Below are 17811 nucleotides of genomic sequence, written 5' to 3' on the forward strand. Positions count from 1 at the left end.
AAGTCTTCAGGTAAATTTCCAGAGCTCTAAATATCTGCTTCTATTTTTGCAGACTTCCAAAGATTTTATGGAGGAAAGAATTTTCAATGCCTCTCACTCCAACATTTTTGCTGATGTCCTATTACATACTTTTTTGAAACCTAGAATGTATTTCTCTTTCTAGTCCCACTACCTTTTCAAACCCTGTCCACATATTATCTCCTAGGTGTGCATGTGATTTTTTTGAGGACACTGTCTTTTGGGGACTTGCCACTTTTTTCCCCTTCTAAGTCCAAGGAGGCCATGACAAAAAGAGGTGGCAAAGAGACTTTGAATGCTTCAGAACAGGAGTTCCTGATGATGCCAATACAATTTCAGGGTGGCCTTGATCATTAGATGCAAAAGTCAAGACTGGATCAGTTTTTAAACTGCTGCACTCTATCCTTAAAAGAACAAACTGGTAAGCTGAAAAATCTCACAGCTTTCCATAGTGTTTAAGAGCACAGGTGCTGTAGTAAGACAAGAATTCACTATTTCCTAGCAGCGATCATAATGGTACACACATTGTTGAGTCACTATGAAAATTAAGTGGAAAATAATTAAAATAAAATCCTTGACAGTGTCTGGCACAGGCATTTTCATTATCACTGTTAGAGCACCAAAACGTAGCAGCAATCCTGTATTGCACACCTAAGTATGAAGGGACCCCAGAAATCCACTCATTCAGTTGCATAACCAGGGCAATAACTCACAATGGCTCAAATCCCTATCAAATGATATCAAGCATATGTTTTAATATTTCCAAGGGAGTTGACTATCTCAATGATAGCTCATTGCATTGCTGAATCACTCTCATCATTAGAAAGCTCCTTCTTCTACTGAGCCCCAAATCTTTCTCCCCATTTTCCCTTGAATACCTCAAGAATAAAGCTATTACCATTTCAGTGCGACGATTCTTCCACTATCTGAAGGCTTCTCAGAAGCATTTTAACTCTTCTTTCTAGCTCTGGGGAAGAGGTTGGTACTTTCTACTGCTCACCAGCTTTCCCCTACCTCCAACTGCCATTGCCGGAGGTGTCCTGAAATCCAGTGAGATCTGCAAAGTGTGAATAGAGGAAATAAATTCCTTTTCAGATCACAAGAGATCTCATGATCTATTTTCTACCTCACTTCCCATGACAAATGAATCCCTGCCCCAGCTCTATCCTGTGAACACTACCAGTGAAACACACACACAAACAGAGAACAGGTTCAATTTATTGGTTGTTCTTTGGGAAAGGTTATATATAACATTATTGGGGTGAAGTTAAATTCTAGTTACAGATTCATAAAACTTTGCTTTCAACCAAATTAGCTTTTATGAAACTACCAAATCCCCCCTTATCCTCATAGACAGCAAAGGACCTTGATCATAGTCTTCATAATTCTCTGTTTTTCAAATGATTAAAGCAGACATAATACATAATGCAGTTGATATTAAATATATTGAGAATGACAAATCAGTAGAACTACTTTCACTCTTTAGCATTAACTTGTCATTTATAAATGTTCTGTACATACATTTTTTATTTTAGATTTTCTCCATAAAAGGACTTGTGGACAATTCATTATTATTTGCTATTAGTATACGCACATTTAATTCTTCCAAAATAACATTTAAGATCTCTCTTAGGATGCCTCAGAAATGTTAACCTTTAAGGAACATTCAGTTATAAAAATAAAAGCTCAGGTCTTGACTCTATAAGCAAGTTCAGATGTGTCAAGATTTTATTGTTTCCCTCTGACCTGATAAAAACCTCCAACAACATACAATGTGCCAGCTTCTTCTTTGCTCAACTCAGAGGAAGTCATATAAAGGAGAAAAAAAAAAACATGCTTGAAATCACAGTGACCAAAGGATTTGAGTTAATAATTACATTAAATAACCATAACTTTTTGTTTAACTATTCACATTCCACACAGTGGAAATTATCCTTTCCTCCAGATTATTCGCTTACATTTTTAACTTTGCAGAACTACAATAACAAAAAACAACTTACAGACGCAGGATGTGTGTTTTTCTATTTTAATGCCAAGCACAAAGTGTACATCATAAAATTCATATTTGGTGTTTGGCATTATTTTAATAGGAAAGATCTAGATCACAAATATCTTGCCATAAAAATTCTACTATAGTAATGAAAAAAACATATCATTACATCATCAGTGATTCCAATACAATATTAACAGATATGGCACTTTCAATAAATGTTGGAAGATGCATGGGACTTGGGCTAGTTTTAATATAGGCACAAAAAGAAAAGCAGACATCCCCTTCTTTGGGTAGTGCTGTGCTTTTAGGGCAATTATGTTGCTTATTATCCCAGTGAAGTTCATTTTGAGCAAATTCTCTTCACTTGAGCCAAATCCAACTTACATGCAAAACTGTGGTACAAGCTACTAAAAGAAGATTCCTGCTGCCAACTTAAGTCATCTCTTTTTAACAAAATTGCAAACTTGTGGCAGTTAAAACAACAAGAGAGATTTGGTGTCTGCTGGTTCTGAATGTCATTTTTCCTCTCTAGTGTGGTTGTATATTTTCAGCTCCTTCTCCTTTCTTCTCTCCCACCCTCAAAATTCTAGCTTAGTATTTGCATGCTTAATTAAATCCATTCTGTGCTTTATTGTTGGGGGATGTGGACGATAGAAGGATTTAGGGCAGGGGCTACCATGGATGTGAAATGCACAGATGATGTGTTAGCACAAATTCTCCTAGTGTAGAATCATCAGTAGTGAGTTTCAACGTTTTAAAATTAGACTCAATATTTTGGGTGTTCAAGATAACTTTCTGCTTCAAAGTATGGTTCCTATTTAGTTGTTAGTGGGGAGAGCACTGGACCAAAACAAAAATAAAATAAAAGCAGCCTCTTTAGTTGCAATGATTCTTTGAACGCTAGAGCCTTCGTGGGCAAACCTAAATGCAAGTCCTGGTGTTTGTTTCCCATGTTACACATGACTTGGCTGGTGAGATTGAGAAGATGCGAGGCAAAAAGAGTACGGGGTGGGGTGGTTTACATATAAAACCTTAGGCTCGAAGAAAGCAGGTTGGCCAAATCCAACATGCAGGAAGGTTTCCCCACCCTGCACTTTGGCCATTAGATAAATCCTACATAGGCATTGCAAATAACCCAAGTTTAATCAGAGAACAGCAACTACCGCTAGGTTCCGAGTGGCTATAATGTTACATAAATCCTACCAGCAGTAGGACAGCTAATGCACACAAATGCTCTGATTTCTTAACTGGGGTTTCCCTTAGACTCTCAGAAGGTGAAGGAAGAAGCGCAGGTTATATGCCTTACATCTCCTCCCTGCCTTTTAACTACTCCTTAGCCAGAAGCAATTGCCTTCCTTGCCTTACTCTGCTCTGCTCTCCAGCTCAGTCTCTGCTGCTGCTGCTGCTGCTGCAGAGTCGTGTCCGACTCTGTGCGACCCCATAGATGGCAGCCCACCAGGCTCCCCGATCCCTGGGATTCTCCAGGCAAGAACACTGGAGTGGGTTGCCATTGCCTTCTCCGGCTCAATCTCCTAACGATGGCTAAGACAGACCCCGAATGAGTGGAAAGGAGCAGGCCCTAAACTCTCTTATCTCAGCCGGGTCCTTGACTGTCAGATACACTCAGCAGAGACAGTATGTTTTTATCCAACAGGGTTGTGGTTCTCAGAAGCACCTCACAGAAACAATGAACCGGGGAAAAGGTGATGATAACCCAGCCAAAAGGACAGATAATAAGGCCTTCTTCTTATGAGGTTTTTGTCTTTTTCCTATTCTTGTGTAGGAGTTTCTGAATTACATCTTTTGTCCGTCTGAGGGGCAAAGCAAGAGGGGCTGTTTTGGTTTCACTCACTTGGTTCTGAAAATAGGAGTGGTCAGTATTTATGTTTTAAGTTTGGTATTGAGTTACAGCTAATTTCAACAGTCACGGTGACTGCCAAAGTTAATGATTTTTTGGCAATTCTATTTCTCTTCTTTAAACATCAAGGGGAAATTTGCTAAAGCACGGGTCTCACTGTGTTTGGAGGTTGGCCTTTCACACTCTGCCCAGCTCCCGCCTGAATTTTGCTGGATCAATTGGTCCTCACCTGCAGTCTCCCTCTTCTCTCAACCCTCTATCCTTCTTGCCCTTGCACCATCAGCTTCCCCCAGAGTCTGAAAGGTCTTCCCCAAATAGGAAACATTTGCATCTATGGTCAAGCAAGTTGCTTTAGAACCCTTGACAGGGAAGGTGGTGGACAGAAAGTCACTGAGATCCTAAGAGGGGATGGACTGTGAGAGGGAAGAGGAAGGAGGGAAGCAAGCACAGGGTAAAACATCTTTTCCAAGGCCAAGGCAGCACAAAACAGGTCTCATGCCCCCAGGGAAGCCTCTCCATTAATATTCATTTGGAAGGGAGGATCTGGTCCCCAGGAGGGCACAAGGAAGACTGAGGCAGACCCAGACCACAGCCTGCCCACCAACCCCTCCCTACAAAGTGCCTGGGGTAGTAAGTAGCTTGGGTTTTCTGTGTTATCCCGCAAGGAAGCAGATACATTTACATACTAGGAAGTGCCCTCTAGCAGAGACTGTGTTTCCTCTGGTGTCTGCAAACACCCACAGGCACCCACAAACACTCAGGCACACAAACTACGCACTAGCAGGCTCCTGGGAGGAGGCAGCTGGTGGTCTTTCTTGCCTCTAGGTTTAAGCCAAGTAAGAATAAGGTTGATTGAGGTCTGTCTCTGGGCCCGCCTGGGGCCTGCATCCCAAGGACAGGCTGGGTGTGCCTGGCTTTAATCCAAATCGATGGATATGCAACGGCACTGCTTGACACGCGTGACCCTCTTCTTCTTGGTGGGTGGCTGGAGTTCAGGACAGTTGAGAGTGACCATCATGGTGGTGAATTTCTTGGGCTTGCAAAAGGAGCAGGACTGAAAGGAGCCCTCCTCTTTCCGGATGTGCCTGGGGATGTAGAAGGAGTTGCACTGGCCGTAGCAGAAGCGGTTGATGATGGTACGGCTGTTGCAGCCCTCCTCGTGGATGGTCTGCTTCAGCGGCTGGGTTTTGCACCAGTCTCGCTTCAGGTATTTGCGCTCGGTCACATGCAGGGCCTCCTGGCTGGACTCCAGCACCTCCTCTCCAGGCATGGCAGTGCCCCTCCCCTGGCCCCGCCCCCGGTTCCTGGAGCCAGGCTGCTGGGGAGACTGAGTCTGCTCGGAGTCATTGTGCTGGGCCTTGTCTGGTGGGGGGATAGCCCCTTGGGACCCCTTCTTTTTCCCCTCAGCAGCTGGCAACAGGGTCCCCAAGAGGAGAAGCAGGGCTCCCACAGTGTAGGCTGTGCGGCTCATGCTAAAGAGAGGAGACAGAGAGAGGAGGCATGAAAAACGTAAAAGTTAATTAACAAAAGCATTAATAAAACAGCCAGTATTTTATCAGGCACTTGGTAAACACTTGATGTAAGTGATTTCTTTTGTTTTCACAATATCTCCAGGAATTAGGTACTGCTATTCTCATTACCCTCTGACCCATGAAGCCATGTATTAGCTCATCCAGAGTTATACAGCAAATAAGCCAAGATATGGACTCAACTGGGAATTCCAAGGTGGCTGAGTGGTAAAGAATCTGCTTGCCAATGCAGGAAACTCAGGAGACACAGGTTCAATCCCTGGGTAGGGGAAGATCTCCTGCAGCAGGAAATCCCATGAACAATGTGCATGTATGTTCAATCACTCAGTCGTGTTGGACTCTTTGCGACCCTATGGACTGTGGCCCACCAGGCTCCTCTGTTCATGGGATTCTCCAGGCAAAAATACTGGAGTGGGTTGCCATTTCCTCCTACAGGGGATCTTCCCAACCCAGGAATGGAACCTGCATCTCCTGAGTCTCCTGCACTGCAAGCAGATTCTAACCACTGAGCCATCAGGGAAGCCCACTCGTGAGCCATACAAAAAAGGCAAAAAATATGACACCAAAATATGATTCCCACACCACCACCTGCCCAGGTCAGAAGGTGTCCAATATGCTACTGGGGAAGAGCAGAGGGCAATTACTAATAGCTTCAGAAAGAATGAAGTGGCTGAGCCAAAGCAGAAATGACTCTCAGTTGTGGGATGTGTCTGGTGGTGAAAGTAAACTCCGATGCTGTAAAGAACAATATTACATAGGAACCTGGAATGTTAGGTCCACAAATCAAGGTAAATTGGACATGGTCAGGCAGGAAATGGCAAGATTGAACATCAACATCTTAGGGATCTGTGAACTAAAATGGACCGGAATGGGCGACTTTAATTCAGATGACCATTATTATCTACTACTGTGGGCAAGAATTCCTTAGAAGAAATGGAGTAGCCTTCATAATCAACAAAAGAATCTGAAATGCAGTACTTGGGTGCAACCTCAAAAATGACAGAATGATCTTGGTGCATTTCCAAGGCAAACCATTCAACATCATAGTAATCCAAGTCTATGCCCCAACCACTGCTGCTGAAGAAGCTGAAGTTGACCAGTTCTGTGAAGACTGACAACACCTTCTGGAACTAACACCAAAAAAAAAAATGTCCTTTTCATCATAGGGGATTGGAATGCAAAAGTAAAGTCAAGAGGTACCTGGAATAACAGGCAAGTTTGGCCTTCGAGTACAAAATGAAGCAGGGCAAAGGCTAACAGATTTGTCAAGAGAACATGCCGGTCATGGCAAACACTCTTTTCCAACAACCCAAGAGGCAGCTCTACACAGGGACATCACCAAATGGTCAATAATTAAATCAGACTGATTATGTTCTTTGCAGCTGAAGATGGAGAAGCTCTTTCTAGTCAGCAAAAATAAGACTGGGAGCTGACTGTGGCTCAGATCATGAGCACCTTGTTGCAAAATTCAGGCTTAAACTGAAGAAAGTAGGGAAAACCACTATATCATTCAGGTATGACCTAAATCAAATCCCTATGATTATACAGTGGAGGTGATCAATAGATTCAAGGTATTAGATCTGGTAGAGTGTCTGAAGAACTACGATTGGAGGTTCATAACATTGTACAAGAGGCAGTGACTAAAACCATCCCAAAGAAAAAGAAATGCAAGAAGGCAAAATGGTTGTCTAAGGAGGCTTTAAAATAGCTGAGAAAAGAAGTGAAAGGCAAGGGTAAAGGGAAAAATATACCCAAATGAATGCAAAGTTACAGAGAATAAAAAGGGAAGATTAAAAAAAAAGGGCGGGGGGGGGGGGTGGCGCTTAAGAGAAAAATGCAAAGAAATAGAGAAAAACAATAGAACAGGAAAGATTAGAAATTTCTTCAAGATATAAAGGGAACATTTCAAGCAATGATGGGCATGATAAAGAACAGAAATGGTAAGGACCTCCCAGAAGCAGAAGAGATTAAGAACAGGTGACATGAATACACAGAAGAACTGTAGAGAAAAGGTCTTAATGACCAGGATAACCATGATGGTGTGGTCACTCACCTAGAGCTGGACATCCTGAAGTGTAAAGTAAGCGAATGGGGGTGATGGAATTCCAGTTGAGCTATTTAAAATTCTAAAAGTTGATGCTGTTAAAGTGCTGCACTCAAAAAAAGTTGCTCAGTCATGAGTCATGTCAGATTCTTTGAGACCCCATGGGCTGTAGCCTGCCAGGCTCCTCTGGCTATGGAGTTCTCCAGGCAAGAATACTGGAGTGGGTAGTCATTCCCTTCTCCAAGGGATCTTCCTGAGGTCTCCTGCATTGCAGGCATATTTATTAACTGAGCCACCAGGGAAGCCCCCAGTATGTCAGCAAGTTTGGAAAACTCAGTAGTGGCCACAGGACTGGGAAAGGTCAGTTTTCATTCCAATCCCAAAGAAGGCATTGCCAAAGAATGTTCAGATTACTGCACAACTGTCTGTGTTTCACATGCTAGCAAGGTCATTCTGCTCAAAATCCTTCAAGCTAGGCTTCAGCAGTACATGAACCAAGAACTTCCATATGTACAACCAGGATTTAGAAAAGGAAGAGGAACCAGAGATCAAACTGCCAACATTCGTTGGATCATAGAGAAAGGAAGGAATTCCAGAAAAGCATCTACTTCTGGTTCATTGACTATGCTAAAGCCTTTGACAGTTTGGATCACAACAAACTGTGAAAAATTCTTAAAGAGATGGAAGTACCAGACTGCCTTACCTGTCTCTTGAGAAACCTGTATGTGGGTCAAGAAGCAACAGTTAGAACTGGACATGGAACAACTGACTGGTTCTAAATTGGGAGAGAAGAAGGACAAGGCTGTGTACTGTCACTCTGCTTATTTAACTATATGCAGAGTACATCATGCAAAATGCCGGGCTAGATGAATCACAAGCTGGAATCAAGATTGCCAGGAGAAATAACCTCAGATATGCAGATGATACTATTCTAATGGCAGAAAGTGAAGAGGAACTAAAGAATCTCTTGATGAAGATGAAAGAAGAGAGTGAAAAAGCTGGCTTGAAATTCAGCATTAAAAAAATAAAGATCATGGCATCCAGTCCCATCACTTCATGGCAAATAGTAGGTGAAAAAGGAGAAGCAGGGACAGATTTTTCTCTTCTTGGGCTCCCAAATCACTGCGGATGGTGACTACAGCCATGAAGTTAAAAGATGCTTGCTACTTAGAAGAAAAGCAATGACAAACTTAGACAGCATATTAAAAAGCAAAGATATCACTTTGACGACAAAGGTCCATATAGTCAAAGCTATGGTTTTTCCAGTAGTCACTTATGGATGTGAGAGTTGGACCATAAAGAACGGAGAGCACAGAATTGCTGCTTTTGAATTGTGGTGCTGGAGAAGATTCTTGAGAATCCCTTGGACTGCAAAGAGATCAAACCAGTCAACCCTAAGGGACATCAACCCTGACTATTCATTGGAAGGACTGATGCTGAAGCTGATGCTCTAATACTTTGACCACTGAAGAGCTGACTCATTGGAAAAGACCCTGATGCTGGGAAAGTTTGAAGGCAAAAGGAGAAGGGGCTGGCAGAGGATGAGATGGTTAGACAGCATCACCGACTCAACAGACATAAATCTGAGCAAACTCTGGGAGGCAGCGAAGGACAGGGAAGCCTGGTGTGCTGCAATCCATGGGGTTGCAAAGAGTAGACATGACTTAGCAACTGAACAACAACAAATACCATGATGCACTTCCAAATGATGAAACATGTCCTTCACATATATGTGTGTATGTGCATGGATGTGTATATGAAATTTACAAGGTAGAAAGTGGGCACAAGAAAACAGGTGTGTGCAAATATTTACATAGGTAAGTGCCAGAGATATGTTGGATAAGTTTATGATAGTGAATTATTATGACTGGGTCTGGAGTTAGATATGGGTCAGCAGGAACAATGGCATATGAACAATGGCAAAAAATTAAAATAAGAGAAGAGGAGGCTACAGGAAAACTGACCAAAAAGAAAAAAAAAGGAAAGCAAAGATGGAGAGAGAGAAAAATGAATGGAATGAGGAGTGTAAATCAGAGAAAGGAAGACTATTTTAAAGCAGTATATTCAGGGAAGGTGGGGCAGACAGAGAAGGAAGAACAGGAGATGTATATTTTTCAAAAGGAGGGTGCAAGAGAGAAGCATCAGAGTATTAAGATTCTCCTGGGACAGTATTTCTCAAACCTGATTTTGCAGACAATCACCCAGGGATATTGTTACAATGCAGATTGTCATTCAGTAGGTCTGCCTTTCTTTTTTTTTTCCTACTGATTTTTTTTTTAATTTATTTATTTTAATTGGAGGCTAATTACTTTACAATATTGTATTGGTTTTGCCATACATCAACATGAATCCACCACGGGTGTACACGTGTTCCCCATCCTGAACCCCCCTCCCACATCCCTCCCCATGCCATCCCTCTGGGTCATCTCAGTGCACCAGCCCCAAGCATCCTGTATCCTGAATCAAACCTGGACTGGCAATTCATTTATTATATGATATTACACATGTTTCAATGCCATTCTCCCAAATCATCCCCCCTTCTCCCTCTCCCACAGAATCCAAAAGACTGTTCTATACATCTGGGTCTTTTTTGCTGTCTTGCATACAGGGTTATCGTTACCATCTTTATAAATTCCATATATATGCGTTAATATACCGTATTGGTGTTTTCCTTTCTGGCTTACTTCACTCTGTATCATAGGCTCCAGTTTCGTCCCCCTTATTAGAGCTGACTCAAATGTATTCTTTTTAATGGCTGAGTAATACTCCATTGTGTATTTGTACCACAGCTTTCTTATCCATTCATCTGCTGATGGAAGGTCTGCCTTTCTCACAAGCTTGAAACAGCAAGGTCTGTGGTATCCACAGCTATGGGGCATGGAAGGTGCTATGAAAATGTGAAAGGATTTTCTTTTCAATGAGTGCAGTTTCAAATTCACAGCCTCCCTCCTCAGGCTGTAACAGCGAGCCTGATGGATCCTGAGGCTTTCCCTGTCTTGCATCACCATTATGGTTCTGAACCCAAGGACACAGCTGTGAAGCACACATTTGCCTGCTCCCTTCTGACCACCAGTGTGAAACAGGATGACCACTAAGTGCAATTGAATAGTAACCTCATCACAACCCCCTAGGAACAATACAGGCTGGAATTAGTAGCAACAGTTACCTTTCAAAGACAAAGGCAGAGTAGAATCTACATCCTCTAAGGGGCAAGTCCTGTAGTAAAGACCATGCAACCCTAAGGATAATGTCAAATTAAGACACTATGAAAATCAAGATATTCTTAAATGGCACCTTTTAAACATTAACCTAATACTTTTGGGCAAGTTCAAGTTTGGAGCTGATAACGTGACATTTAGCTCCCGCTCTGACTGCAGACTCCCTGGCTTTTGTCAGTTTATGTTACAACATCCCTGTTCTTTAAACAGAGCCTTTTTGGCCTCAACAACAACAAAAAATTAATTTCTTTGTTTTGTATTAAAAAAAAAAATCGCTCATGAGGACAACCCAGTTATAAAACAGTCTGATTTTCTCCAGAGACCAGGATAACTTGAGCCATGACAATCCAGTCTCCTGAGCAAATATAATGTGAATTTGGGAAGCTTTCAAAGTTTCTGTTCTTCACTCAATTCCAGGCCAGGATCTAAACTAAAATTCAGTCTCTGCCCATTTCCAAGAGGAGCACATAAGACAGCCTTATCTTCCCCATCGTTCCTAAAAGGGGCCTCCAGAAAAACTGAAGCCTCCAGAGCAAGAGTGCAGAGCCAGGATCACAGAGCCAATCTGAGACTTGACCAGGAATGTATGATGACCTCACAGGACAGGTTCAAGTCATGGGGTCATGGGGCCAGCCCTACCTACAAACATCTATCCAAAAAATGCAGTTTTCTTTCTCTTCACCTCTTAGGACCTTCTTTATATTCATCTTTTCCTATCTGGCATTTTTCCATCTGTCATTAAATAAAACCAAGTTTGAGAGTTCTAAGGGCTTATTCATTACCTCCTCTTTCATTCCTGGCAGAGTGGGCTCTCTTTTATTCAGTAATGATTATTATGGACCACACTGACCAGCAAAACTTCTGTTCTTTGCATTTAAAATGCATTCCCACAAGCTGATGAGCAGAGCCAACTTTTGATTTCTGTCTCCTTCTAGCCTTGGGAGCTTCTTAATATTTCTCCTTTTTCTAGGAAAACTCCAAATACCCACTACTTTTTACCAGGTCCCTGGAGAACACCGTGGGGTTTATTTTCCCATTGAAGCCATTGGATTCACTTGGGCAGAAACCAAGAGTAAAGCAGTAAATTCAAAATTAGTCAACTGTGGTTTTCTGTTTTAATTTGGACCAACTTCCTGTTCCTATGGGAGTGTGCAAACCCCATAAGAAAAAGGGGTCTAGAGTGATAGATTGTTTTTAAGAAAAGTAAATTTTTTCTCAAAATAAGATTTATTATGTGTGAAAAAATATTATGAAATGGCTACACAGAAATTTAAAGCTTACTCTTAAATATCTTCAGCTTTTGAGTTCTTAAATATTATAATAGTTATTTGGAGAGAAGGAAAAAAACAACTTTATGAATCTCAGTCAACAGAGACCTCAACTTCTTAGAGCAATGCTCTGAGAACTCTGCATATCCCACATGAGTATGGTGGGAGGTGGGGGCACCAGGGGGATGAAAACTATACTTAGTGGTGGTACCAGGGCTCTGTCAAGTCATCGTGATCAATCACTCAACCTCCCCCCACACCAAATGATCTTGATCATGCATTGAAGGAAATAGGACTGATGTGTTCTTGAAATTCCAATTGTATTGTCACTAAATAATTTAGAATCTATAAATATCTAGACATGAGGGAAACCAAGAAACTATAAATTTCTTGTAGATAAATTCTTCACCTTGACATCTAGCAGAGTGCCCCATTATAAAAAATAGAAGCAAAGGCCAACCCAAATTTAGGTCTTATGGATTATCACCCATGTTCAACCATGAGCTGGAAACATTTCTGGTAACTTGCATTCTGAAATGACCCACTCACATTATTAAATTAAAGCTGCAACTCATGGACCCAGAGTGCAGCAGACACCTACAAAGATTTCCCTTATTTCTCCTTTGCAGATAATATTCTTCTTTCCAAAGTCTGCCCCTCAATGCACTTCTGCTTCACCAAATCATGTGATTATATTTTCATGGTGCGTTTTCTCTGCAACTGTTGCCCACCAGCAAGACCCACCCACCCCTACCTTTTTTTCCCCTTTACCACGGTCCTCCCCTCTAATCCACTTGTCCCAGAGGACATAGATACTCTCAAAGTATGTCTTCTCTCCCTGATGCTTTCCTTCAGGTTACTCTGAGTGATCAAAAGCAAACATCTGCCCAAAGATAACCCATATCAGCCGCCACTGTCCTGTGCAGGTCATGGTGATTTATTCTAACCTTCGCCGGCCGTAAGAATACAATCATCTAATTCTTGGGAATGAGGAATAAAAGTGCTGTGTGTAACCTGTTTCTAATATCCTCAGTGTCTTTGGGAAAGTTTAGGCCAGCTCCTTTCAGCACTCTTCTCGCCGTATTTCTCATTTTAGCTAACCAACCTGCTTGTAATCAGTTAAATGGAGTGCTGAGTGGGATTAACAGTGAGGAGACAATGATCAGCAAGCCAGATGTCTGTGGCTGAATGTCTGATCAATGTTTTAGAAAGCTATTCAACAGGCGTGACAGCAAATTATTCACCAGCATTAAAAAAAAAAAAAAGAAAAAGATGGAAATGACAGCAAAGGCTCTAAGTGCAGGCCCAATTATAGAAGACCCTATTTCTTTTTCTTAGGACTAAATCTTTAAGGACAAACATTTTAAATTGGATCTTTACTTTTTAGAAAGATAGTCAAATTTTAGAAACTGAGCAGTGATGTTCTAAAGAATCTACTGGGTTGATTTTCTGTTTTCAGACAATTTGTACCAAGATGGTTGGCAAACTAGTGGAGGATAAATCTCACCTGTGTGTACTGCAAGCACACCAAGTGCGTCTTTTCTATACTGAAGACCACTCAGGCTAAGTCAGGCTGGGGCCCAACATCACAGAGGGCATAGAGAAGCATCTCAGGGGCTCTCCAGGCTCTTGGAAGATTTTTTTTTGGTGAAGTTAATGATAGTATACAATTTTTTGCGGTCAACAAGAAACAAGTTGGAAAGTAATCAATGTTAAATGTTTACTAAGCGGCACAATTGAGAGACAGCCAAATCATAGGTTCTATGTTGTAGTAAAAGGTGTGTGTTGATCTCTGTGTGAGCAGGACTTGGGATTTAATTTCAAAACCATCTTATGGTACACCTTGAGGTCCTAAAATGTTACTGCCTCTCCAAATGCCACCACTCATAATAAGAATGGTGGCATTACACCACCTAACCTATATTTTTAAACCCTATGTGAGGCAATATACTCAGTTCTAACAGAACTTTATAATTGATTTTTCACAACAAAATAGGAGGTAGATAATATTGTCTTCCTTTTACCGACCAGGGAATCTAGACTCTGAAAAGTTAGGAGTTTATCCAAGGTCACACAGCTCCTCATGGGGAAATCGGGGTTTGAGTCCCATTCTTCTGAGCCCCCAAACACATGTCCTTAAGAACTATTCTAAGGACACACAGCACAATGTTTAATAAGGGACACAAGGACTTGTTTCTAATGCAATCAAATTTGAGGAATATTGTAACTCAAATAATTCTCTGTTTTGCTCATATGTGAAGAAAAAAACCTTTCTGATCCCAGGAAATACTGTTGTACTTCACATTTCTAAGTGCGTATGTTAAAACTAAGACAATTCCTTGCAGATGCAAGACATAGGCTGATAACACTGGCCTGGTGTGTGCCTTTCAGTTGGATGCTAAGTCACCTCCCCTACCTGTCCCATGCCTTTTACATACATTTAGGTTTTCCATCTGTCCTTCACTTTGTTCTGCACTGCTTTGCTGCTGACAAGCATTTCTTGGGAGAGGGGTTTGTGGCCTAAAATTTCTTGGCATTATATCATTTTTAATGCTTAAACCTTAAGAGCTTCAGTATAAAGACAAGGCAGGCAGCTTTCATTCAGAGATGTGGGGATGTAATAGGTTTCTACTCTCCCCCGTGTAGCCCTTCACCTAAAACTAGGTTAGCCAACTTGAATTTCCCATAGATCCGTGCATGGGTTAGCAAAACATTTCTCTCAAAATGAACTTTTAAGAAAATAGGAAACCTGTGAAATTACAAAGTTTACAAAACACTTTAATTCCTACAATGACCTGGGGGTTAAATACACACACACACACACACACACACACACACACACACACACCTCAGCACGACACCCAGCAACCAAGTTCTAGAGAGCCCTTGAATAATTAATACTAACAATTTGGAGTGTGCAGTTTATTCAGTGATGGTTACTGGATCACCTACTGTTGTAAGCTGGAGTGTACCAGAGAGGAGAATGAATCTGTGGTTTTCTGAAAATACTTCTTTCCCTCGTTGCTTTGAAAAGTCCACCCTTTCAAGTCCCCCTCTTTCAAAAAAAAGAAAAAGAAAAAGACGTGGGGGCTGAAAAGCCCTGGGGTGAAAGAAGACTCCTTGCCCTGGGATGGGGGTTATCTTAAACTCTTCTCCGCTATTTATTTATCTTGTGTGTACAGTCAGAGAAAGCCACTACTCTGGGGTCCCTGGGGCAGTTTAAATCCCTGGTGACCCACTTAACACAATAGATTATTTTAATCAACTCGTGTCCTGGCACCATCTCGAAGAGGAACGTAAACACGCGCTCACCGCTTGGATCTGCTCTTTGCAGCCGGAGATCCAATTTCCTACCGATGGTCGCCTCTCTGCCCTTGCACCATTTAAGAAGAGACTTTTAACCCCTAATTTCGAGGCTGTATTTCTGTCTAAAAGAGTCGGGATTCAGAGACGGAAGGGGAGGAGAAGGCAGCAGTCACCAGATTCTACACGGGAGCCCCTTCGGGCCAGCTCTGGGCGCGCTGGCAGGGCTTCACTGGAGAGACTCCTGTCTGCCCCCTGCCTCGCCCGGGGTACCTTATCAGCGCCCCGCTCTGGGAAAAGCCTGGCTGGGGCGCCCCCAAGGCGGTGCTGGGATCCGAAGACAAAGCCAAGTCAGAACGGTGGCGCGTCTGTTTTTCCCAAGCCAGAAATCTACAAATAACTCCAACTGGCAAGGTGACGGCCCCCGACACCCTACCAGCCCCTGACTCTGCTCCGTGGGCTGCAGAGCGGTCAGCAAAGAAGGCGGGTGAAGACGAAGGATGACCTGGGCTTCCAAGCGGGGGACCAGCCTCCCGCTGCCAGTCCCGCGTCGTCCGCGCAGCGATACGCTGCAGGGTCCACTCGGACACAAATTAGGGCGGTACTCGCGGAATTAGGATCCGATGGATTGTCACTGCCCAGCGCCTGGACGTCCGCGGTTCAGTCGAGTCGCGCATGGGGCAGGAAGAATCCTAGAAGAGGAAACGCAGCACCCAAGAGTGCGCAGCCCGCAAGTACTGGTGTGTGCTATTTGCGGTGTGAGCACCATGGGCTCGCGGGCCTCGGCGTCCCGGACCGCTCACCGTACCTCACCGGTCCGGTTACCCGACCCTCGGGTTTCCGCCGCGGCTGAACTCCGCGGCTCCGCCGTTGCCCAAGTCTCCATCTCACCTTGAGGATAGGCAAATGGATACATCGCTCATTCTCAGGATCTTCCACCCCATGGCAGGATCAGTCACAGCCCTCCGACGGGCGCGCCCTGAAGTCTCCAGACCCAGAGTTCCGCCTCAAACACAGGGGACCCTCTCGTGGCAACTTTTCCCGTCGTCTGTGGTCGAGCCGAAGGTTCCTGCTGCTCCCCACTACTCCCCGGCGCTCATTCTCCCTCTGCTACTGCGCTCTGTACGCACGGTCTCCGCGCCCTCACCCAGCGGGCACGCCTGGCAAGCGTGGCTGCCACGCACACTAGCAGAGTATTAGCGGAGCTCCGGGAGGTGGCAATGGGATGCGGGGTTCTTGCTCTTAACATCCTCTTTCCCAGTCATGCATGCCCTGCACACTGCACAAGGTGAGGTCAAGGCAGCCAAGACCTTGGGCACGAAGGACCCCGCGATGGTTCTTGAGGGTTCACCCAGGGAACGCGGGGCCTCGGCCTGAGCGCAGGAAGGGATGTCGCGCACCGAGCGGGACGCGGGAGTCGTTTCCCGACCCCTACACACATATACATACACACCCACACACACACACATACACACGCCTGCGTCTCCGCGCTCACCTGTCAATGCAGCGGGCCTTCGGGGCCTGCGCTCTCGACGCGTGGCGCGGTGTGCGGCCGCGGCCAGAGCCGCCCGGGCTCCGCGTGGGGTCAGCGGGACAGAGAGTACCGCTCTTGCGGCACACTGGGTCGCCCGGTCCGCGGAGGGCGCACCGAGTGAGGGGCATCGCGCCGTCTCCCGTTTAAATGCCGGCGGCGGAGCGCGGCGCCCGGGGCCGCGCCTCTTCATTGGCCAGGCGCCGCCGCCGCCACGGGACCCGCTATCCGCCCCCTTTCCCGGTACTGCCCCCGCCCCCCGCACCCCTCCTGCCTCCCCGCGGGGTCCCCTCTCTCTGCCGGCCTCGCCTCTTTGTCTGCTCCCCCCGCCCGGACCGGCTGGGAGAGGTCACCCCAGGGAACTGCGCCTGGAATGCACAGCAAATCACATTTTCCGCTCCCGTTGGAGGGGGAAGCGCGGGAGGAAATCCCCCCGGCTCTCGGCCCCTCATTCCTCCTCCGCCCCAGGCCTGGGCTTTTCCTCTCGTCGGCCCCGCGACGCGCTCGTTCGCGGAGACTGCACAGGGAAGAGCAAGATCTCCGTGGGATCGCGACAGATGAGGCGATTCTTTTCCGGTGGAGGCAGCGGGACTGCCGGGAGCTCGGGTTGAGCGGTCGCCGCGGCTGTGGTGCGGCTCCGCCCGAGGCCCCCAACTTCGAGGGCGCTGACCCCGGCGCCCCCGTTAACCTCGGCGGGCTCGCTGGCCGCCAGCAGGAGCCTGTCGCCAACATAACACCCTTCTCTCCTAGCCCGCCACGGGCGCTTTCAGCTCAGATGCCGGCGGCCTCGGCTGTGAGTGTACAGAGGGAGTAACGGGGGGCAGAATAACCGAAAAGGACCCTAAAAATCTAAAATGCAAAGTCAAGGTTTCCATGCAGATTACTTTTAAAAGGGAGAGAACAGTCGCTAGGAGAGAAGAGGTTTTCGGTAGCAAGTTGAAGATGAATAAATCAAGAAAATAAAACGTCAGACGAGGAAATAACTCTCTAGAAATGGAAGACAAAAACCTACGTATGTGTAAAACCGATGTCACATTCTGTATTCATTA

The 17811-nt window shown here is 44.7% G+C and overlaps 1 protein-coding gene across 2 annotated transcripts; it reads right to left on the bottom strand.

The window, feature by feature from the left end:
* Positions 1-1216: 1216 nt before the first annotated feature.
* GREM1 (gremlin 1, DAN family BMP antagonist) lies at positions 1217-16884 on the bottom strand. Of its 2 annotated transcripts, none has more exons than XM_024997728.2 (2): positions 16123-16693; positions 1217-5341 (listed from the first exon to the last, which is right to left on the bottom strand). In XM_024997728.2, the coding sequence occupies exons 1-2, from the start codon at positions 16173-16175 to the stop codon at positions 4786-4788; spliced, it is 609 nt and encodes a 202-aa protein (XP_024853496.1). In that variant the 5' UTR covers positions 16176-16693; the 3' UTR covers positions 1217-4785.
* Positions 16885-17811: the final 927 nt, after the last annotated feature.

The sequence above is a fragment of the Bos taurus genome, chromosome 10, assembly GCF_002263795.3.
Source record: "Bos taurus isolate L1 Dominette 01449 registration number 42190680 breed Hereford chromosome 10, ARS-UCD2.0, whole genome shotgun sequence".
Lineage (NCBI taxonomy): Eukaryota > Metazoa > Chordata > Mammalia > Artiodactyla > Bovidae > Bos > Bos taurus.